At 41.3% G+C, this 20,047-nt stretch overlaps 1 protein-coding gene across 1 annotated transcript in view; it reads right to left on the bottom strand.

Moving 5' to 3' along the window:
• Positions 1 to 20,047, bottom strand: part of LOC117523658 (core histone macro-H2A.2) — a 118,264-nt gene that overhangs the window by 90,518 nt on the left and 7,699 nt on the right. The window contains exon 2 of the mRNA XM_034185230.1: positions 10,470 to 10,647. Within this exon, the coding sequence (XP_034041121.1) occupies positions 10,470 to 10,641 (172 nt within the window). The 5' untranslated portion in view covers positions 10,642 to 10,647. The remainder of the gene's footprint in view (positions 1 to 10,469; positions 10,648 to 20,047) is intronic.

Genomic DNA, 20,047 nt, shown 5'->3' on the forward strand with positions numbered 1-20,047 from the left:
CACCAGAGGGCGCCCTGCCTGGAGTGCGGGCTCCAGGCACCAGAGGGCGCTGCCGCCTCACAGGAGCAGCCAAGGTGACAGCTGTCACCCATCAACCAAAACAGCTGACATCCATCAGCTGAAGGGTATATCAGCTGGACGGCATCTCCACCTCATTGCCGAGATATCGCTCTACCAAGGAGGTAACGTACTCAGCCTATTGTGTTGTTTTCTTGACAGTAATACTTTGTTGCTTTGCACAGAAAGAGAGAAGAACAGCAGGAGACTGTATTTTGGGATAAGTACTCGCATTCCTGCACTACAGTGTTGTTGTTGATTAGAGGTGGAGGTGGTGTTTCCACCCTACGTGTTGCTGGGTGCAGCCGCACCCACATCTGACTGTTTCTGTTCCTCGCCAGCAGTACCGGATCCGACGAGCGGAGGCAGTGGCCACCTGGGAGTTCGGGACTTGGCGGCTCCAGTATTCCCGGGGTCCGGTGGCGGAGAAAATCGGGTGGTTCCGGTTCGACTCGGACAGACGTCGCCTATCGTCGAGCCTGCCCACACGACACCATTAGAATTGGTTATAACCACAATTGTAATCTGTTGTGTTTGTTGTGCGTATTCACAACAGTAAAGCTTTGTTATTTGACTTTCTCCATTGTCCGTTCATTTGCGCCCCCTGTTGTGGGTCCGTGTTCCTACACTTTCACAACAGATAGAACTGGAATTATGCTGAATACAGATGGATGGACGGACCCCAGGTCTTAGCAATACCCAATGGCCATATGTTGGCCATGGGAAAAAATTTAATCTTTTGTTGGGTCAGGTCAATTTTTCCACCCGTCTTTTACAGTAGAGAAGCTTGAATCTTCAACTGGACTGGGTTGCTTGATGCGAAAACATTTCTCTTCTAATTGCAGAAGCTTCCTCAGCTAAATTTCTTGCTCTGGTAGTCTGACTTCTGTCTTGACTCTTGCAGAGAAGAATTAACAGAAGCCAGCAAAAGCTAGAGTTTTAAACCTAACCAGACCCCTCTACCGAGATGCAAGATGTCCGGAAAGCCCTCACAGTATGTGGGTACCCACCATGGTCCCTGGATAAAGTGCAGAGAACAGGCAGCTCCAGACAGGGGTTTACAGAAAACTCACTCACACTGACTAATATCTGCTCTTTGGCTCAAACCACCCCCTTGAACACAAGTTCGGGGTGATCAGGACTCTTCAACACAGAGCCCTACAGGTGCCCACAACTACAGAGGGAAGGGCTAAAGAACAACAACTTGTCCGGAAAGCCCTCACAATATGTGGGTACCCACGATGGTTCATGGATAAAGTGCAGAAGTCCCAAAGAACAAAGAGACCAGACAGACAGGAGATGGAGACAAGAAGAAGAGGAGTGTCTCTCCCTTATTTAGCAGGAGTAGGGGAAAAACTACAGAGGATCTTCAGACAGCACAAAATCCCTGTTTACTTTAAACCTGTTAACACCTTGAGACAGAAATTAGTTCACCCTAAGGACAGGATCCCTAGTTACAAATAGAGCAATGTAGTGTATTCTATCAGATGTCAGGAAAACTGTAACGAACACTACATAGGCGAGAATAAGCAGCCGCTGCACAAAAGGCTATACCAGCACCGCAGAGAGGGTACTGGTGGACCTCAGTCTGCAGTTCATCTCCACCTTAAAGACACTAACCACACATTTGAGGACAAGGAAGTTAAAATCTTAGCCAGGGAAAAGAAATGGTAAGAGAGGGGAGTGAAGGAAGCATTGTATGTAAAACAGTTGAAACCCAGCCTTAACCAGGGAGGGGGTCTGAGACACGCTTTGTCCCTTGTTTACAATGGGATTCTCAGGTCAAAGCAGTTTCAGTCTTTTGTTCATGGTAATGAGTCTTTCACGTTATCAGGAGAGTCGTCAGGAGAGGCGTCAGTCCCATCGTTAGGAGGGATAGCTAATCCGTCATTAGGAGGGTGCTAACTAGACCACAATAGGTGCTAATTAGAGCAATTGTTAGTCACTAGCCAATAGCAGTCTGCCTCTCGGTAGGAGGGGTCTGGTTAGGTGTAAAACTCCACCTTTTGCTGGCTTCTGTTATTCTTCTCTACAAGACTCAAGACAGAACTCAGACTACCAGAGCAAGAAATTTAGCCGAGGAAGCTTCTGCGATTGGAAACGAAACGTCCTCAAGTGCGTCAAGCTACCCAGTCCAGTCGAAGATTCAAGCTTCTCTACTATGGAAACCACCTGGACAACTGAAAGCCTTCACAGAAACATAAGACTTTTCACACAACATGCTATCAGCCTTTAATAATAATCATGCACTGTGGCTCAGAAAAGTACAGAGTAAAGGAAATGACAATTCAAAGAACTCAAAAATAATAATTCTCAGAATCAATTCAAATGGAACAATAGGAGTATTTATGGCACATTAATGCATCAATGTGTTCAAACTACGTTTTTAAATTCTTGGCCACCTTAAAATCCCTACAAATGTGTTTAAACTTCAAGCTTAGCTTAGTAAAAAAAATCTGTTGTTAAAATTACAAATTAATTAATTACAAACTTAGAATTAAAATAGTTTTAATTTAAAAATGTTTAGAAATCTTTTATGTTCATCTGAAAATTAAAACCATAACTTTGTTGAGGTAATTTATTGATGAACATCAAATCAAATCAATTTTATTTATAAAGCGCCAAATCACAACAAACAGTTGCCCCAAGGCGCTTTATATTGTAAGGCAAGAGCCATACAATAATTACAGAAAAACCCCAACGGTCAAAACGACCCCCTGTGAGCAAGCACTTGGCGACAGTGGGAAGGAAAAACTCCCTTTTAACAGGAAGAAACCTCCAGCAGAACCAGGCTCAGGGAGGGGCAGTCTTCTGCTGGGACTGGTTGGGGCTGAGGGGAGAGAATCAGGAAAAAGACATGCTGCAGAAGACAGCAGAGATCAATCACTAATGATTAAATGCAGAGTGGTGCATACAGAGCAAAAAGAGAAAGAAACACTGTGCATCATGGGAACCCCCCAGCAGTCTAATTCTATAGCAGCATAACTAAGGGATGGTTCAGGGTCACCTGATCCAGCCCTAACTATAAGCTTTAGCAAAAAGGAAAGTTTTAAGCCTAATCTTAAAAGTAGAGAGGGTGTCTGTCTCCCTGATCCAAACTGGGAGCTGGTTCCACAGGAGAGGAGCCTGAAAGCTGAAGGCTCTGCCTCTCATTCTACTCTTAAAAACCCTAGGAACTACAAGTAAGCCTGCAGTCTGAGAGCGAAGCGCTCTATTGGGGTGATATGGTACTATGAGGTCCCTAAGATAAGATGGGACCTGATTATTCAAAACCTTATAATTAAGAAGAAGAATTTTAAATTCTATTCTAGAATTAACAGGAAGCCAATGAAGAGAGGCCAATATGGGTGAAATATGCTTTCTCCTTCTAGTCCCTGTCAGTACTCTAGCTGCAGCATTTTGAATTAAATGAAGGCTTTTCAGGGAACTTTTAGGACAACCTGATAATAATGAATTACAATAGTCCAGCCTAGAGGAAATAAATGCATGAATTAGTTTTTCGGCATCACTCTGAGACAAGACCTTTCTAATTTTAGAGATATTGCGCAAATGCAAAAAAGCAGTCCTACATATTTGCTTAATATGCATGCGCATTGAAGGACATATCCTGATCAAAAATGACTCCAAGATTTCTCACAGTATTACTAGAGGTCAGGGTAATGCTATCCAGAGTAAGGATCTGGTTAGACACCATGTTTCTAAGATTTGTGGGGCCAAGTACAATAACTTCAGTTTTATCTGAATTTAAAAGCAGGAAATTAGAGGTCATCCATGTCTTTATGTCTGTAAGACATTCCTGCAGTTTAACTAATTGGTGTGTGTCCTCTGGCTTCATGGATAGATAAAGCTGGGTATCATCTGCGTAACAATGAAAATTTAAGCAATGCTTTCTAATAATACTGCCTAAGGGAAGTATGTATAAAGTGAATAAAATTGGTTCTAGCACAGAACCCTGTGGAACTCCATAATTAACCTTAGTCTGTGAAGAAGACTCCCCATTTACATGAACAAATTGTAATCTATTACATAAATATGATTCAAACCACTGCAGCGCAGTGCCTTTAATACCTATGGCATGCTCTAATCTCTTAGAGCATGCCATAGTGGTGAATTTTATGGTGAAGAGTATCAAAAGCAGCACTGAGGTCTAACAGAACAAGCACAGAGATAAGTCCACTGTCTGAGGCCATAAGAAGATCATTTGTAACCTTCACTAATGCTGTTTCTGTACTATGATGAATTCTAAACCCTGACTGAAACTCTTCAAATAGACCATTCCTCTGCAGATGATCAGTTAGCTGTTTTACAAGTACCCTTTCAAGAATTTTTGAGAGAAAAGGAAGGTTGGAGATTGGCCTATAATTAGCTAAGATAGCTGGGTCAAGTGATGGCTTTTTAAGTAATGGTTTAATTACTGCCACCTTAAAAGCCTGTGGTACATAGCCAACTAATAAAGACAGACTGATCATATTTAAGATCGAAGCATTAATTAATGGTAGGGCTTCCTTGAGCAGCCTGGTAGGAATGGGGTCTAATAGACATGTTGATGGTTTGGAGGAAGTAACTAATGAAAATAACTCAGACAGAACAATCGGAGAGAAAGAGTCTAACCAAATACCAGCATTACTGAAAGCAGCCAAAGAGAACGATATGTCTTTGGGATGGTTATGAGTAATTTTTTCCTCTAATAGTTAAAATTTTATTAGCAAAGAAAGTCATGAAGTCATTACTAGTTAAGGTTAAAGGAATACTTGGCTCAATAGAGCTCTGACTCTTTGTCAGCCTGGCTACAGTGCTGAAAAGAAACCTGGGGTTGTTCTTATTTTCTTCAATTAGTGATGAGTAGTAAGATGTCCTAGCTTTACGGAGGGCTTTTTTATAGAGCAACAGACTCTTTTTCCAGGCTAAGTGAAGATCTTCTAAATTAGTGAGACGCCATTTCCTCTCCAACTTACGGGTTATCTGTTTTAAGCTGCGAGTTTGTGAGTTATACCACGGAGTCAGGCACTTCTGATTTAAGGCTCTCTTTTTCAGAGGAGCTACAGCATCCAAAGTTGTGCTCAATGAGGATGTAAAACTATTGACGAGATAATCTATCTCACTCACAGAGTTTAGGTAGCTACTCTGCACTGTGTTGGTATATAGCACTGGAGAACATAACAAAGAAGGAATGATATCCTTAAACCTAGTTACAGCGCTTTCCGAAAGACTTCTACTGTAATGAAACTTATTCCCCACTGCTGGGTAGTCCATTAAAGTAAATGTAAATGTTATTAAGAAATGGTCAGACAGAAGGGGGTTTTCAAGGAATACCGTTAAGTCTTCAATTTCCATACCATAAGTCAGAACAAGATCTAAAGTATGGTTAAAGTGGTGGGTGGACTCATTTACATTTTGAGCGAAGCCAATTGAGTCTATTAATAGATTAAATGCAGTGTTGAGGCTGTCATTCTCAGCATCTATGTGGATGTTAAAATCGCCCACTATAATTATCTTATCTGAGCTAAGCACTAAGTGAGACAAAAGGTCTGAAAATTCACAGAGAAACTCACAGTAACAACCAGGTGGATGATAGATAACAACAAATAAAACTGGTTTTTGGGACTTCCAATTTGGATGGACAAGACTAAGAGTCAAGCTTTCAAATGAATTAAAGCTCTGTCTGGGTTTTTGATTAATTAATAAGCTGGAGTGGAAGATTGCTGCTAATCCTCCCCCTCGGCCTGTGCTACGAGCATTCTGACAGTTAGTGTGACTCAGGGGTGTTGACTCATTTAAACTAACATATTCATCCTGCTGTAACCAGGTTTCTGTAAGGCAGAATAAATCAATACGTTGATCAATTATTATATCATTCACTAACAGGGACTTAGAAGAGAGAGACCTAATGTTTAATATACCACATTTAACTGTTTTAGTCTGTGGTGAAGTTGAAGGTGCTATATTATTTTTTCTTTTTGAATTTTTATGCTTAAATAGATTTTTACTGGTTGTTGGTGGTCTGGGAGCAGGCACCGTCTCTAAGGGGATGGGGTATTGGGGGGATGGCAGGGGGAGAGAAGCTGCAGAGAGGTGTGTAAGACTACAACTCTGCTTCCTGGTCCCAACCCTGTATAGTCACGATTTGGAGGCTTTAATAAAATAAAATTGGCCAAATTTCTAGAAATGAGAGCTGCTCCATCCAACGTGGGATGGATGCCGTCTCTCCTAACAAGACCAGGTTTTCCCCAGAAGCTTTGCCAATTATCTACGAAGCCCACCTCATTTTTTGGACACCACTCAGACAGCCAGCAATTCAAGGAGAACATGCGGCTAAACATGTCACTCCCGGTCCGATTGGGGAGGGGCCCAGAGAAAACTACAGAGTCCGACATTGGTTTTGCAATAACAATAACATTATAAGGAACCTTGGGCATTTATTTTTAGACTAATTTTAATTTAACCAGGTTAGTCCCGTTGAGCTCGAGATCTCTTCTGCAAGGGAGACCAGGACAGTTATAAATTTCCAATTTACCTAACCTGCATGTCTTGAAATGTGAGATGAAACCGCAGCACCCAGAGGAAACCCACAGGGAGAACATGCAAATTCCACACAGAAAGGCCACAGGTGGAAATCAATCCCATGACCTTCTTGCTGTGGGGCAACAGTGCTAGCCACTAAGCCATTGTGCTGCCCCAAAAAATAGCATGAAAAATAATGTGTGCATTTTTAAATCTGGTAGATTCAGTCATTCATTCAGCAAATGTTGAAATATTTCTGATGTGGTACAAGAAAAATATTTCTTAAAATATAAAGAACTAGAAGCACTCAGAGAGCGCAAACCTCCACCAAGACATAAGGCCCTTTGCGAAAGAGACTTATTCCACAATGTTTCACGCATCTACTGTCATGTTTCAGATTCAGTGGTTAAACCCTTAGATCTTCAGCAAATGTATTTATAAAGAGAAACTGCATGAACTACACAAGTTTGTTTTATTTTCTAATAAGTTTATTCAATAAGGAGAAACAAATGCTAAATTATTGTTGTGTCGTAACATAATTTTTGTTCAGCCTTTGTGACCTGTCTTAATGAAGTTAGATGCAAAAATGTTGAAATTGGCCCTATCCTGCAATGATAAAGAATCCTTAAAAACAATTACTGGATCCGGATCATGTTCATCATTACCGGATCATTACCAAAATTTAATGACTTCTAAGTTAGGCCAAGATACACCCCAGGTAAAAATTTCATTGAAATCCATTGAGGATTTTTTTTAGTAATCCTGCTAACAAACCAACCAACAAACAAACAGGTGCGACCGAAAACATAACCTCCTTGGCAGAGGTAAATATGAAAGCGCTGTGATTATTTTCTTTGATTATGCAATTACTTAAAATAAAAAGTTATGTTGTGACTTTTCTTGTAGTTACGGCAGTAACAATTAAAAAAAACTCTGTAGCTTTATTTGGTAAAAATAAAAATAGGTCAAACAATTTACGAATATATGATTAATTTAACTTCCTGCAGCTAAAGGTTAACGTTAGCTGATAAACTTAAGTAGAGCACTAATGTCACAGATTATTTTCACCTTCGGCAAATTTGCATAAACTCTGTTGCTCAAACTCATTACTTTTGTGGTTATGACTCACAGACAGAGTTAAACTCTCATCTGTATCCTAACAGCATTAGCATTTTAGCAGCTGGGCGCTTCACCCGTTAGCTCCATTAAGTGGAGCTAACGGGTGAAGCGCCCAGCTCATCCATATTAAATGATGAAGACTTTTAATATTCTCATATTAAAAGTCCATAACTTTTAATATGAGAACCTGCTCATATTAAAAGCTATGAGCTGCATATTACTGGAAGAAATACGCAGGTCATAACTTTTAATGTCCACAACAAAGTAAACTGTTAGGACAACCACTGCACAATCCCCAAAATATGATTTAATAAACTCCCTCACCACCACCCACCAAAAAAACCTTTTTTCTTTGGAGATGATTGGCGGCTTGCAAACGAACATGTGTATAATGGGCCTTTCACACTGAACACGTCGAAAGCGTCAAAAATCGGTCGAAAAAGCATTATTCTCAATGAGACGCGTTGCTTTTTAGATGCGCCAGAAGCGTCGTGTCAAAAGCCGAGCTAAAGCGACGCTTTTGACGGGAGCATTGCGCATTGCCGCTTGTCGGCAGGCTGACACGGTCAAAGTTCAACCCAATCCAATTTTCGACACTCTGAGCTGTGACGTAGCTTCGCGCTGTCCAATAGGAACAATGCGTCGGGCCAAAACACGGAAGACTAGTGGCAGAAACCACTGATCTATACAAAACAGATCGGTGCAGAAACCACTGATCTGTACAAAACAGATCGGTGCAGATCTGTTTTGTACAGACAGTTTGGTGGCCTTCTTCTTTGCTCCTCTGGCTACATCCTGCTCTGAACACACCAACATTGAGAACAACACCACCACCATACAGCACAAAAACAGTAGGATCTTGTAGGTATTCAATAAATCACTACAAAACAGATCAGTGCAGAAACCACTGATCTGTACAAAACAGAAACGTGTCACGGGACTGCTCATTTACAGAGCAGTTTTCTGAAGAAAAATCCTTGGAAATGTTTTGTTGTTGTTGTTTGTTACCTCAAAATTTCTTATTACTGTTAAAAAAGTTTAGAACACTTGTAATTAAAATCGCTAAATAAATCAATAAATGGTTCTTTAGAAACCTTTCATCTGTAAATTAAAACCACCTGTTATTTCAGATTAGATCATTTCTTGTTTAACATAAGGAACGCACATTTATTTTTAGACAAATAAAATAATATGGAAATTTGTACATTTTTTAAGTCTGGTAGATTATTTATATCTCATTTCAACCAGAAAAACAGACGCTGTAAATAAATACATATGTTTATTATAAATGCAACAGGAGATAATTTAACAATGACTGCAGTGTGATTGTAAAGTAGGATTTCTGTGACATAAACCTCATAATGAATTTTTTATAGTAATTTCAACTTGTAATTTTGTCAAAATATGTAACTGTCTTTAATGTTGTTATCAGGACAGAGTCATTTCTAAAATATGAATTTGAACACAATAAGTGGAGAGCTTCTACTTGTGCAAATGTCTTTTGACTTTGATTCGTGGACATTTTTAATGATCCGTTCATTTATTGTTAAAATATAAAATGAAACAGCATTTTAAAAAATAATAAAATAGTTGCTGTTGAAACAGCCTTTTATTTAGAAGCAGGTGAAGTTATGCTGAATTCTCTGGACCAGATGAAGGTCTCTTCTGCAGCTTTGAACTCTGATGGTGTTGCCAAGTCGTCAGTCCTCCCTCGGTCAGCGTCACTCCAAAAAGTGGCTGAAAAAGACCTTCTCCCAGCAGGGTGATGGGAGAATCGTTCTACTGCTGTTTTTTAAAGCTTTTTTTGTGGTTCAGGCGACGCAAATTCAAGATGGCGATCGCTGAACTTTTTTCAGGTTGTGGAAACAGCCAGAGTGTGACGTGGCAATCTCCGCCCCCTTGCCACTTCCGAAGCAAACCGTCTGACGTCACAGTGCGTTGGAAACGCATCCGACGGATTGGAAAGCGTTGACGCATCGGCCTGACGTGTTCAATGTGAAAGGCCCTTTACTGCCACCAACTGTTTGGGTGTGGAACACTGAATGGAACTGAATGAATGGATTCTGACCAGTGGTGGGCACAGCTAACCGAAAAGTTAGCTTCGATAACCACTAATCCGCTAACTGAAAAGTTAACTCTTGTAACGCTAAACCGATAATTACTGCTAACCGCTAACTTTTAGTATTGACTCTGTACAATATCCAGTACTGATAAGCGAGTTTTGAGTTTAAGCACTGCAGGGGCTTCTAAGGAAATTCAAAGGCAATTACAAACATACAATGAACCACAAGCCACAACTTTTGTCTTTATGCACCCTGCCGGCTGCTGCAAAAAAGTGTCATTTACTTCTCACACATAACAAACAGACAGTGGCAGAAGACATCAAAAGCAAGGCACTTTTCACTCATGGTCACAACATAATGCTTCACCAAACTAACTACACTACTTGAACTATATAAACACAACAAATCTATAACACCAACAACACTGCTAAACTAACATGCACTACAATAATAATAAAAAAACAAAAACAAACTCTGAACTCCCATAATGCATTGCAGCAGCAATTGACAGTGTGTCTACTTTAAAGACAGTGTGTACATGCAAATCTTTACTTTTTGGAAAACTTTCATCACTGTACACTTCCTTTATGTAAACGGAACACGTGTACAAAACAGACTTGTTTTCACTTCAAAACAGTCTCTCTCTCTCTCTCTCTCTCTCTCACACACAAACACACATGAACACAAAACAACATGCGGCACAGACACTGATCCTGGCACCAGTCATACCTGCCAGGTACTCAATGACAGCCGCCATGTAGACAGGTGCTCCCATACCGATGCGGTATTTGTGTGTCCCGGTGCGCAGGTACCTCATCATCCTACCCACAGGGAAGATAACCCCCGCTCTGGAGGAGCGGGACAGTTTGGTGGCCTTCTTCTTTGCTCCTCTGGCTGACATCCTGCTCTGAACACACCAACATTGAGAACAACACCACCACCATACAGCACAAAAACAGTAGGATCTTGTAGGTATTCAATAAATCACTGCCACAAAATTATGCTCAGACAAATTGTATTTAATTTTAAATGACAATTATCACTGAAAATGATGCATTTGTTAGTTTATACCTCGAATAATTTGATTACTAAAATGCTCTGAGGCAAAATTCTCTGCCTCGAAGCTTCGTTTAATTCGCTACTATGTGTGCTATACATGCACAGCATGCTCACTTCCGCTTTTGATGCCATGAAGCGCATGCAAAGCACGGAATGCAAAATGGACAAGGAGACAAAGGAGAAGAAAACAGTGAGCGGCAGGGATTACAAAAACCCACGGAGGAAACATCAGAAACTGTCAAAAGTGTGGGACCATCATCAATTAAACCGACAGTACAAGCACAGTACAATGCGTGTACTGCTAAACAAAATTAGCTTTCCCTAACAATGCTTCTTCCATGTTACAGCACTTGAGCTGAAAACATCCCCTGTATGCACCCAGCCTTCCAAGCGGACCCAACAGGTAATGTTAATGTCACATGTAGTTTTAGACAGAGACCGTCCAGCCATCATTTGGACAGTCAATTTTCAGAAAAGACAGCCTACCTGCTTGCACTGGTGCTCGATGCAAAAAAAAATACTTGCACCAAAAAAAAATTTACTTGCACAACCAAGACTTTCTGTGATTAATCATGATTAATCGCATGGTATATGTGAAACCCAAAAATGAATTCAAAAGCCGCTTAAAAGCACAGTTTTTTTGGAAAATGTAAATGAACATTGCATAAATTTGAAAATGTAAATTTCAACTGAAACTCACTAATGAAATCAAATATAAAACCACTGGCAGGTCATTTGTTATCCTGTTTCATATCAAAATAACAATATTCATTTCCATGACTAAATGTACTAAAACAAATACATCACAATTGTACACATACCACAATTTGATATGTGTACAATTGTGATGTATTTGTTTTAGTATATTTAGATTTTGTTGTGATTTGGCACTTTATAAGCCGATTAAATTGAACTGAAATTGAACATTTTATTGAGTCTTAAAGTAAATAAATATGAATTTGGTCACTGGATCCTTAAACTTTGTACATAATGAACTCTACATGGTGAATCCTTGATCTCTGGACATAAATAGGAATAAACAAAATCTGTAGTTTTTGTCAAAAGCATTTCCTTTCAGACATTGGCATGAATGTGTTTCCATATATCTGAGCTGAGCTTACAGCTGCTGTGCTTCACTTCAGGATGTAATTTGAAGAGAAAATACAGCACGCTTCATTTTGGGAGGAAAAAAAAAACGTTTTAGTCGATTGTAGTTTCTTGTCTGTATTACATTTGGAAAGAGGTGTCATTTTATTTAAAGCGGCGATTCATTTTGAAGTTATTAATTCCGACCGGACTCTGTCTCAGCCGCGCAGCGTTTCGAGCTGTGTAAACGGAACGGAGGACAATTCTCGTTTCTTGACAGCAACAAGACAAGAGTCCCAGTTAGTGACTTTAATCCACACAAAAGTGACTGACGATATTTTAATGGCTTTGCGAGGGGTTAAGAAGCGGCTTGCCGTTTCTGAAGAGCAGTGAATCAAAGAACCAACGAGCTACTGGATCGAAGCATTGCTTCAATGGTTCATGGTTTCAAAGTGGAGCCGCGCTGCAGAAATAGTTTATTACAGACCAAACCCTGAATATCCGACTTTATTTGTACGTCCGTATGACTCTGAAACTCGGAATCCGTATAATTTACGGACTATAGGTTGACATGAAAACCACCGAAAAGCTGTGTTCACAGCGGGGACACGTTCGGCTATTCGAGATTATTCAAGTTTTTTTTTTTACCGACGCCGAACGATGCGTAAAAAAAAATTTGACCGATCCAAACCGGTCTGGATCCGGGCCTGATCCTGTAGAACTTTGTACCGAAAATGTCCATTCAAAAGGTCGGCGTCTTTCTGCATTTTGTTTTGTTGTGCATTGCATAGCCTGTACTTTTCTCGATCCTCGTGTCGTTTTCTGTATGAACTCAGCTATCAGCAGGAAGCAGCAGCATAAGCTCGCCCCCGACTGATGCTTTCAAAATAAAAGGCAACGAGCAAGTCATAAAAGGCTAAAAAAAAAACAAAAAAAAAAACGCAGCGTTAAGGGGAGGAACAAAATTGTCGGCGATAATGACCTCAATAATTAACGCAACGTTAGCGCGTTAACGTTGCCCAGCCCTAATTATTTTATTTATTAACTACACAGATGTATAATAAAACAAATGGTGACTGGTTTATAACACAATGATGACAGAGTTTGAGGGGAGAGAGAGCGAGGAACCGCAGCGGCAGCCAGTTTTTTTTTCTTTGTTTACCTGTGCGCGCGTGAATGGGATAGGAGGTCCTCAAACTGGAGCTCCTGCAGCTCCAGTTATTTGCTGCAGCTCCTGCAGCAAATAATGAAACTCCCCAAATTGGGAACGTCTCATGAGGATGTTGTGAACCCAGGGACGGTGCCGCTGATGACTAGGGATGGGTATTGATAAGATTTTAGCGATATCGATGCCATTATAGATTCCGCTTACTGATCCGATTCCTTATCAATTCCCTTATCGATACCTCTTGTGAATTTTCTGTGTACTAAAAGTAGGCTTTACAGGTTTTCTATGTCAACAACATTTTAAATTGGTCACTGGATCCTTGATTTCTGGACATAAAAAAAAAATAAAATCTGTAGTTTTTGTCAAAAGAATTTCCTTTCGGACATTTTGGCATGAATGTCTCTCCACACCACTGAGCTGAGACCAGTCGTCTGCTGCACGTCAGCGCAGGACGTCTATTTTGGGAGGAAAAAACTTTTTTGATCAATTGCAGTTTGTTTGTATTGCAACATTTGGAAAAAGGTGTCATTTGATTTAAACGGCATTTTGCTTTGAAGTTATTAATTCTGACTGGACTCTATCATTCTAACTTGACTCGGCAGAGAGCCACACAACTTTTAGAGCTGTGTGAACAGAACGGAGGAGGATTCTTGTTTCTTTCTCGCAACAAGACAGAAGTCCCAGTCAGTGACTTTAATCTGCACAAAAATGACTCACGATTGATACAACCCCTGGCACAAATTATGGAATCACCGGCCTCAGAGGATGTTCATTCAGTTGTTTAATTTTGTAGAAAAAAAGCAGATCACAGACATGACACAAAACTAAGGTCATTTCAAATGGCAACTTTCTGGCTTTAAGAAACACTATAAGAAATCAAGAAAAAAAGATTGTGGCAATCAGTAACGGTTACTTTTTTAGACCAAGCAGAGGAAAAAAATATGGAATCACTCAATTCTGAGGAAAAAATTATGGAATCACCCTGTAAATTTTCATCCCCCAAATTAACACCTGCATCAAATCAGATCTGCTCATTGACACTGACCCTATGCCATGACATTGACCCTATGTGTCTTTTTGCAAGGAATGTTTTTGCAGTTTTTGCTCTATGGCAAGATGCATTATCATCTTGAAAAATGATTTCATCATCCCCAAACATCCTTTCAATTTCAAAATATCAACATAAACTTGTGCATTTATTGATGATGTAATGACAGCCATCTCCCCAGTGCCTTTACCTGACATGCAGCCCCATATCATCAATGACTGTGGAAATTTACATGTTCTCTTCAGGCAGTCATCTTTATAAATCTCATTGGAAACGCACCAAACAAAAGTTCCAGCATCATCACCTTGCCCAATGCAGATTCGAGATTCATCACTGAATATGACTTTCATCCAGTCATCCACAGTCCACAATTGCTTTTCCTTAGCCCATTGTAACTGTTGTGTGGGCCGCTGAAGAGGAGGTACTGCTGGCCCACCACCACTAGAGGGTGCCCTGCCTGGAGTGCGGGCTCCAGGCACCGGAGGGCGCTGCCGCCTTACAGGAGCAGCCAGGATGACAGCTGTCACCCATCACCGGAGACAGCTGATCCCAATCAATACGAGGTATATCAGCAGGACGGCATCTCCACCTCATTTGCAGAGATATCGCCTTACCAAAGAGGTAACCATTTAAGCCTGCACATACGTGTGTCTTTACTTGTATTCTTGTTTGATTGTCTATAGGACAGCTGACTACTAGACAGCATTCGGATAAGTACTCACCTTCCTACATTGTTGTTGACGAGAGGTGGAGGTGGACTCTCCACCCTCCGTGTTACTGGGTGCAGCCGCATCCACACCTGACTGTTTCTGTTCTTGCCAGCAGTACCGGATCCGACGAGCGGAGGCAGTGGCCACCTGGGAATTCGGGACTTGGCGGCTCCAGTATTCCCGGGGTTCGGTGGCAGAGGAAATCGGGTTGGTTCCGGTTCGACTTGGACAGACGTCTCCTATCGTCGAGCCTGCCCACACGACACCGTTGTAATTGGACTCCATTTCGATATTGTAACCGGTTGTATTTGTTGTGCCTGTTTCACAACAGTAAAAGCAGTGTTATTCGACTCCTCCATTGTCCGTTCATTTGCGCCCCCTGTTGTGGGTCCATGTTCCTACACTTTCACAACAGTAACCTTGTTTTTTTCTGTTTAGGTGTTAATGATGCCTTTCGTTTAGCTTTTCTGTATGTAAATCCCATTTCCTTTAGGCGGTTTCTTACAGTTCGGTCACAGACGTTGACTCCAGTTTCCTCCCATTCGTTCCTCATTTGTTTTGTTGTACATTTTTCAATTTTTGATACATATTGCTTTAAGTTTTCTGTCTTGACGCTTTGTCTTCCTTGGTCTACCAGTATGTTTGCCTTTAACAACCTTCCCATGTTGTTTGTATTTGGTCCAGAGTTTAGACACAACTGACTGTGAACAACCAACATCTTTTGCAACATTGCGTGATGATTTACTCTCTTTTAAGAGTTTGATAATCCTCTCCTTTGTTTCAATTGACATCTCTCGTGTTGGAGCCATGATTCATGTCAGTCCACTTGGTGCAACAGCTCTCCAAGGTGTGTTCACTCCTTTTTAGATGCAGACTAACGAGCAGATCTGATATGATGCAGGTGTTAGTTTTGGGGATGAAAATTTACAGGGTGATTCCATAATTTTTTCCTCAGAATTGAGTGATTCCATATTTTTTTCCTCTGCTTGGTCTAAAAAAGTAACCGTTACTGACTGCCACAATCTTTTTTTTCTTGATTTCTTATAGTGTTTCTTAAAGCCAGAAAGTTGCCATTTGAAATGACTTTAGTTTTGTGTCATGTCTGTGATCTGCTTTTTTTCTACAAAATTAAACAACTGAATGAACATCCTCCGAGGCTGGTGATTCCATCATTTTTGCCAGGGGTTGTATATTCAGGGATGAAAGTGGTGAAAAACAAAAAAAGCTGAAACCCAAAATTACCCCCCAACACCACCCGCATGAAAATGTTAGAATTCTAGAAGCTCTGAAATGCAATCTGGGACTATTCCAGTCAATGAATGTGCAGTGAGTGCAGCATCCATTTTGGTGAGAAAAAACACAACTTTCCTTATTTAAATTCATTCCAGTAGTATTCTGCTCTTACGAGGATGCAGCAGTTTTCTAGCTTGGCAGATAGTTATGGAGGAAATCACTGAAGAAATTAACAAATTGAAAATATGGTTTGACTGAAACAAATTGTCATTAATTAAATAAAACAGGGATGAAGTGGAGGTGTAAGAGTCACTCGGTGTTCATAGGAAACACTTATTTAGTTCTACATGTATTTATTTATTTTCATTGTTAGTTGGTTTTATCTTTTCTGTTGTGTTTTGTTTCAAACACAACAGAATTTGGTTTCTGGGGCCTCACGGGCCCCAAACCATATCTTCTTCTTCATATATATATATATATATATATATATATATATATATGAGGTCTGTTAGAAAAGTATCCGACCTTTTTATTTTTTTTTTCAAAACATGATGGAATGGAATCACGTGTGCTTGCATGACCCAACCTTGAACCTTCGTGCGCATGCGTGAATTTTTTCACGCCTGTCGGTTGCGTCATTTGCTTGTAAGCAGCCTTTGTGTGAGGATGGGTGGAGTCTCTCGTTGTTTTTTCTTTGAAAGGAAATGGCGGAACGTCTGGAGCAGCGCGACTGCATCAAATTTTGCCAGAAACTGGGCGACAGCCAGGTGGAAACCATTTGGATTATTCAGACGGCTTTCGGTGACGATCCTATGGGCATCACACAGATTAAGGAGCGGTACAACCGGTTTAAAGACGGCCGCAGAACAGCAGACCATTTCCAAAGTGAACGCTGTGGTGATGTGGGACCGTCGTGTGACTATCCGAGAAATTGTGGAAGAGGTGGACATCAGCACTTTTTCAGCACATTCCACTGTGACAGAAGATTTTGCCATGAAAAGAGTGGCGGCGAAATTCATCGGCACGAAGCTGATGGCGCAGCAAAAGCGCCTTTGCGTTAAAGCCTCACAGGACATGTTGTGACATGCTCACCTCTTCCACCATTCGGAAATTCAGACGGCTTTCGGTGGCTTTTCAGTCGTGTGACTATCCGAGAAATTGTGGATGAGGTGGGCATGTCACAACATGTCCTGTGAGACTTCAACACGAAGGCGCTTTTGCTCCGCCATCAGCACACAAAGGCTGCTTACCAGCAAATGACGCAACCGACAGGCGTGAAAAAATTCACACATGCGCACGAAGGTTCAAGGTTGGCTCATGCAAGCACACGTGATTCAAATCCATCAGGTTTTTGAAAAAATAAAAAGGTTGGATACTTTTCTAACAGACCTTGTGTGTATATATATATATATATATATATATATATATATATATATATATACATACACATATATATACATATATATATATGTATCTTCTTTGTCTTTCGGCTGTTCCCGTTAGGGGTCGCCACAGCAGATCAATCGTTTCCATCTCACCCTGTCCTCTGTATCTTCCTTTGTCACACCAACCACCTGCATGTCCTCCCTCAGCACATCCATAAACCTCCTCTTTGGCCTCCCTCTTCTCCTCCTGCCTGGTGGCTCCATCCTCAGCATCCTTCTCCCTATATACCCTGGGTCCCTCCTCTGCACATGTCCAAACCATCTCAATCTCGTCTCTCTGACTTTGTCTCCAAACCGTCCCACCTGAGCTCTCCCTCTGATACGTTCATTCCTAATCTTGTTCATTCTCGTCACTCCCAAAGAGAATCTCAACATCTTCAGCTCTGCCACCTCCAGCTCTGCCTCCTGTCTTTTTGTTAGTGTCACCGTCTCTAAGTCGTACAACATAGCTGGTCTCACTACTGTCTTGTAAACTTTCCCCTTCACTCTTGCTGATATTCTTCGGTCACAAATCACTCCTGCCACCTTTCTCCATCCACTCCACCCTGCCTGCACTCTCTTTCTTCACCTCTCTACCACACTCTCCATTACTTTGAACAGTTGACCCCAAATATTTAAACTCATCTACTTTCACCACTTCTACTTGTAACTGCACTATCCCACTGGGCTCCCTCCCATTCACACACATGTACTCAGTCTTGCTTCTACTGACTTTCATTCCCCTTCTCTATAAAGCATAGCTCCACCTCTCCAGACTAGACTCAACTTGCTCTCTACTCTCACTACAGATCACAATGTCATCTGCAAACATCATAGTCCATGGGGACTCCTGTCTGATCTCATCCGTCAACCTGCCATCACCACTGCAAACAAGAAAGGACTCAGAGCTGATCCTTGGTGTAATCTCACCTCCACCTTGAATGAGTCTGTCATTCCGACTACGCATCTCACCACTGTCACACTATTCTTGTACATGTCGTTGCACTACCCTAATATACTTCTCTGCCACTCCAGACTTCCTCATACAATATCACAGCTCTTCTCTTGGCACCCTATCATAAGCTTTTTCTAAGTTCACAAAGACACAATGTAACTCTTTCTGGCCTTCTCTGTACTTCTCCAACAGTATTCTCAGAGCAAACATTGCATCTGTAGTGCTCTTTCTCGGCATGAAACCATATTGCTGCTCACAGATCTTCACCTGTTTTCTAAGCCTAGCTTCTACTACTCTTTCCCATAACTTCATGCTGTGGCTGATCAACTTTATGCCTCTGTAGTTACTGCAGCTCTGCACATCACCCTGTTCTTGAAAATAGGAACCAGCACACTTCGTCTCCACTCCTCAGGCATCCTCTCATGTTCTAAGATTTTATTAAACAATCTGGTTAGAAACACTACTGCCATCTCTCCTAGACATTTCCATGCCTCCACTGGAATGTCATCTGGACCAACTGCTTTTCCACTCTTCATCCTCTTCATAGCAGCCCTCACTTCTTCCTTACTAATCTTTTGTACTTCCTGATTTACTCTCACCACATCATCCAGCCTTTTCTGTCACTCATTTTCTTCATTCATCAGCTCTTCAAAATATTCCCTCCACCTTCTCAGCACACACTCCTTACCTGTCAGCACATTACCATGTGCATCTTTTACCACCCTAACCTGCTGCACATCCTTTCCAGCTCTGTCCCTTTGTCTGGCCAATCAATACAAGTCCCTTTCTCCTTCCTTACTATTCAACTTCTTGTACAGCTCGGAAAATGCCTTTTCCTTCGCTTTTCCCACTTCTTTTTTCGCCTTAGGCTGCATCTCCTTGTACTCCTGTCTACTTTCTTCATCTCTACGACTATCCCAAAACTTTTTCGCCAACCTCTTTCTCCTTATGCTTTCCTGGACCTCTTCATTCCACCACCAAGTATCCTTGTACTCCTGTCTACTTTCTTCATCTCTACGACTATCCCAAAACTTTTTCGCCAACCTCTTTCTCCTTATGCTTTCCTGGACCTCTTCATTCCACCACCAAGTCTCCTTGTCTTCCTTCCACTGTCCAGATGTCATACCCAGTACTGTCCTAGCTGTCTCCCTCACCACATCTGCAGTACTTTTTCAGTTGTCCATAACTGCTTCCCCTCCAACCAGTGCTTCTCTCACCTGCTCAGTAAATTTCACACAACAGTCTTCCTCCTTCAGCTTCCACCATATGATCCTTTGTTGAGCTCTCACTCTCTTATTCTTTACCTCTAAAGTCATCCTACAAACAACCATCCTATGCTGTCTAATGACACTCTCTCCTGACACCACCTTAGGGCCCTGTCCCACTGGCGTTTAGGAGGATTTTCATATGGATTGCGCACAAAATTGGCTCATATTCGCTTAATATCTGCAATATCCGTGAAACATGCTTGTATGAGTCAGCTGACACCCGCACACGTCCGCAATTATCCGCAGAGGCACGTTTTTCCGTTGCCAGGATTTTTGAGCTGCACAAAATTTTGGCTGCGGATGACATCCGCCTTACATACTCCATACATACACAATACATACTCAATCTATGCGCT

Source organism: Thalassophryne amazonica, chromosome 13 (assembly GCF_902500255.1).
Source record: "Thalassophryne amazonica chromosome 13, fThaAma1.1, whole genome shotgun sequence".
Taxonomy (NCBI): domain Eukaryota; kingdom Metazoa; phylum Chordata; class Actinopteri; order Batrachoidiformes; family Batrachoididae; genus Thalassophryne; species Thalassophryne amazonica.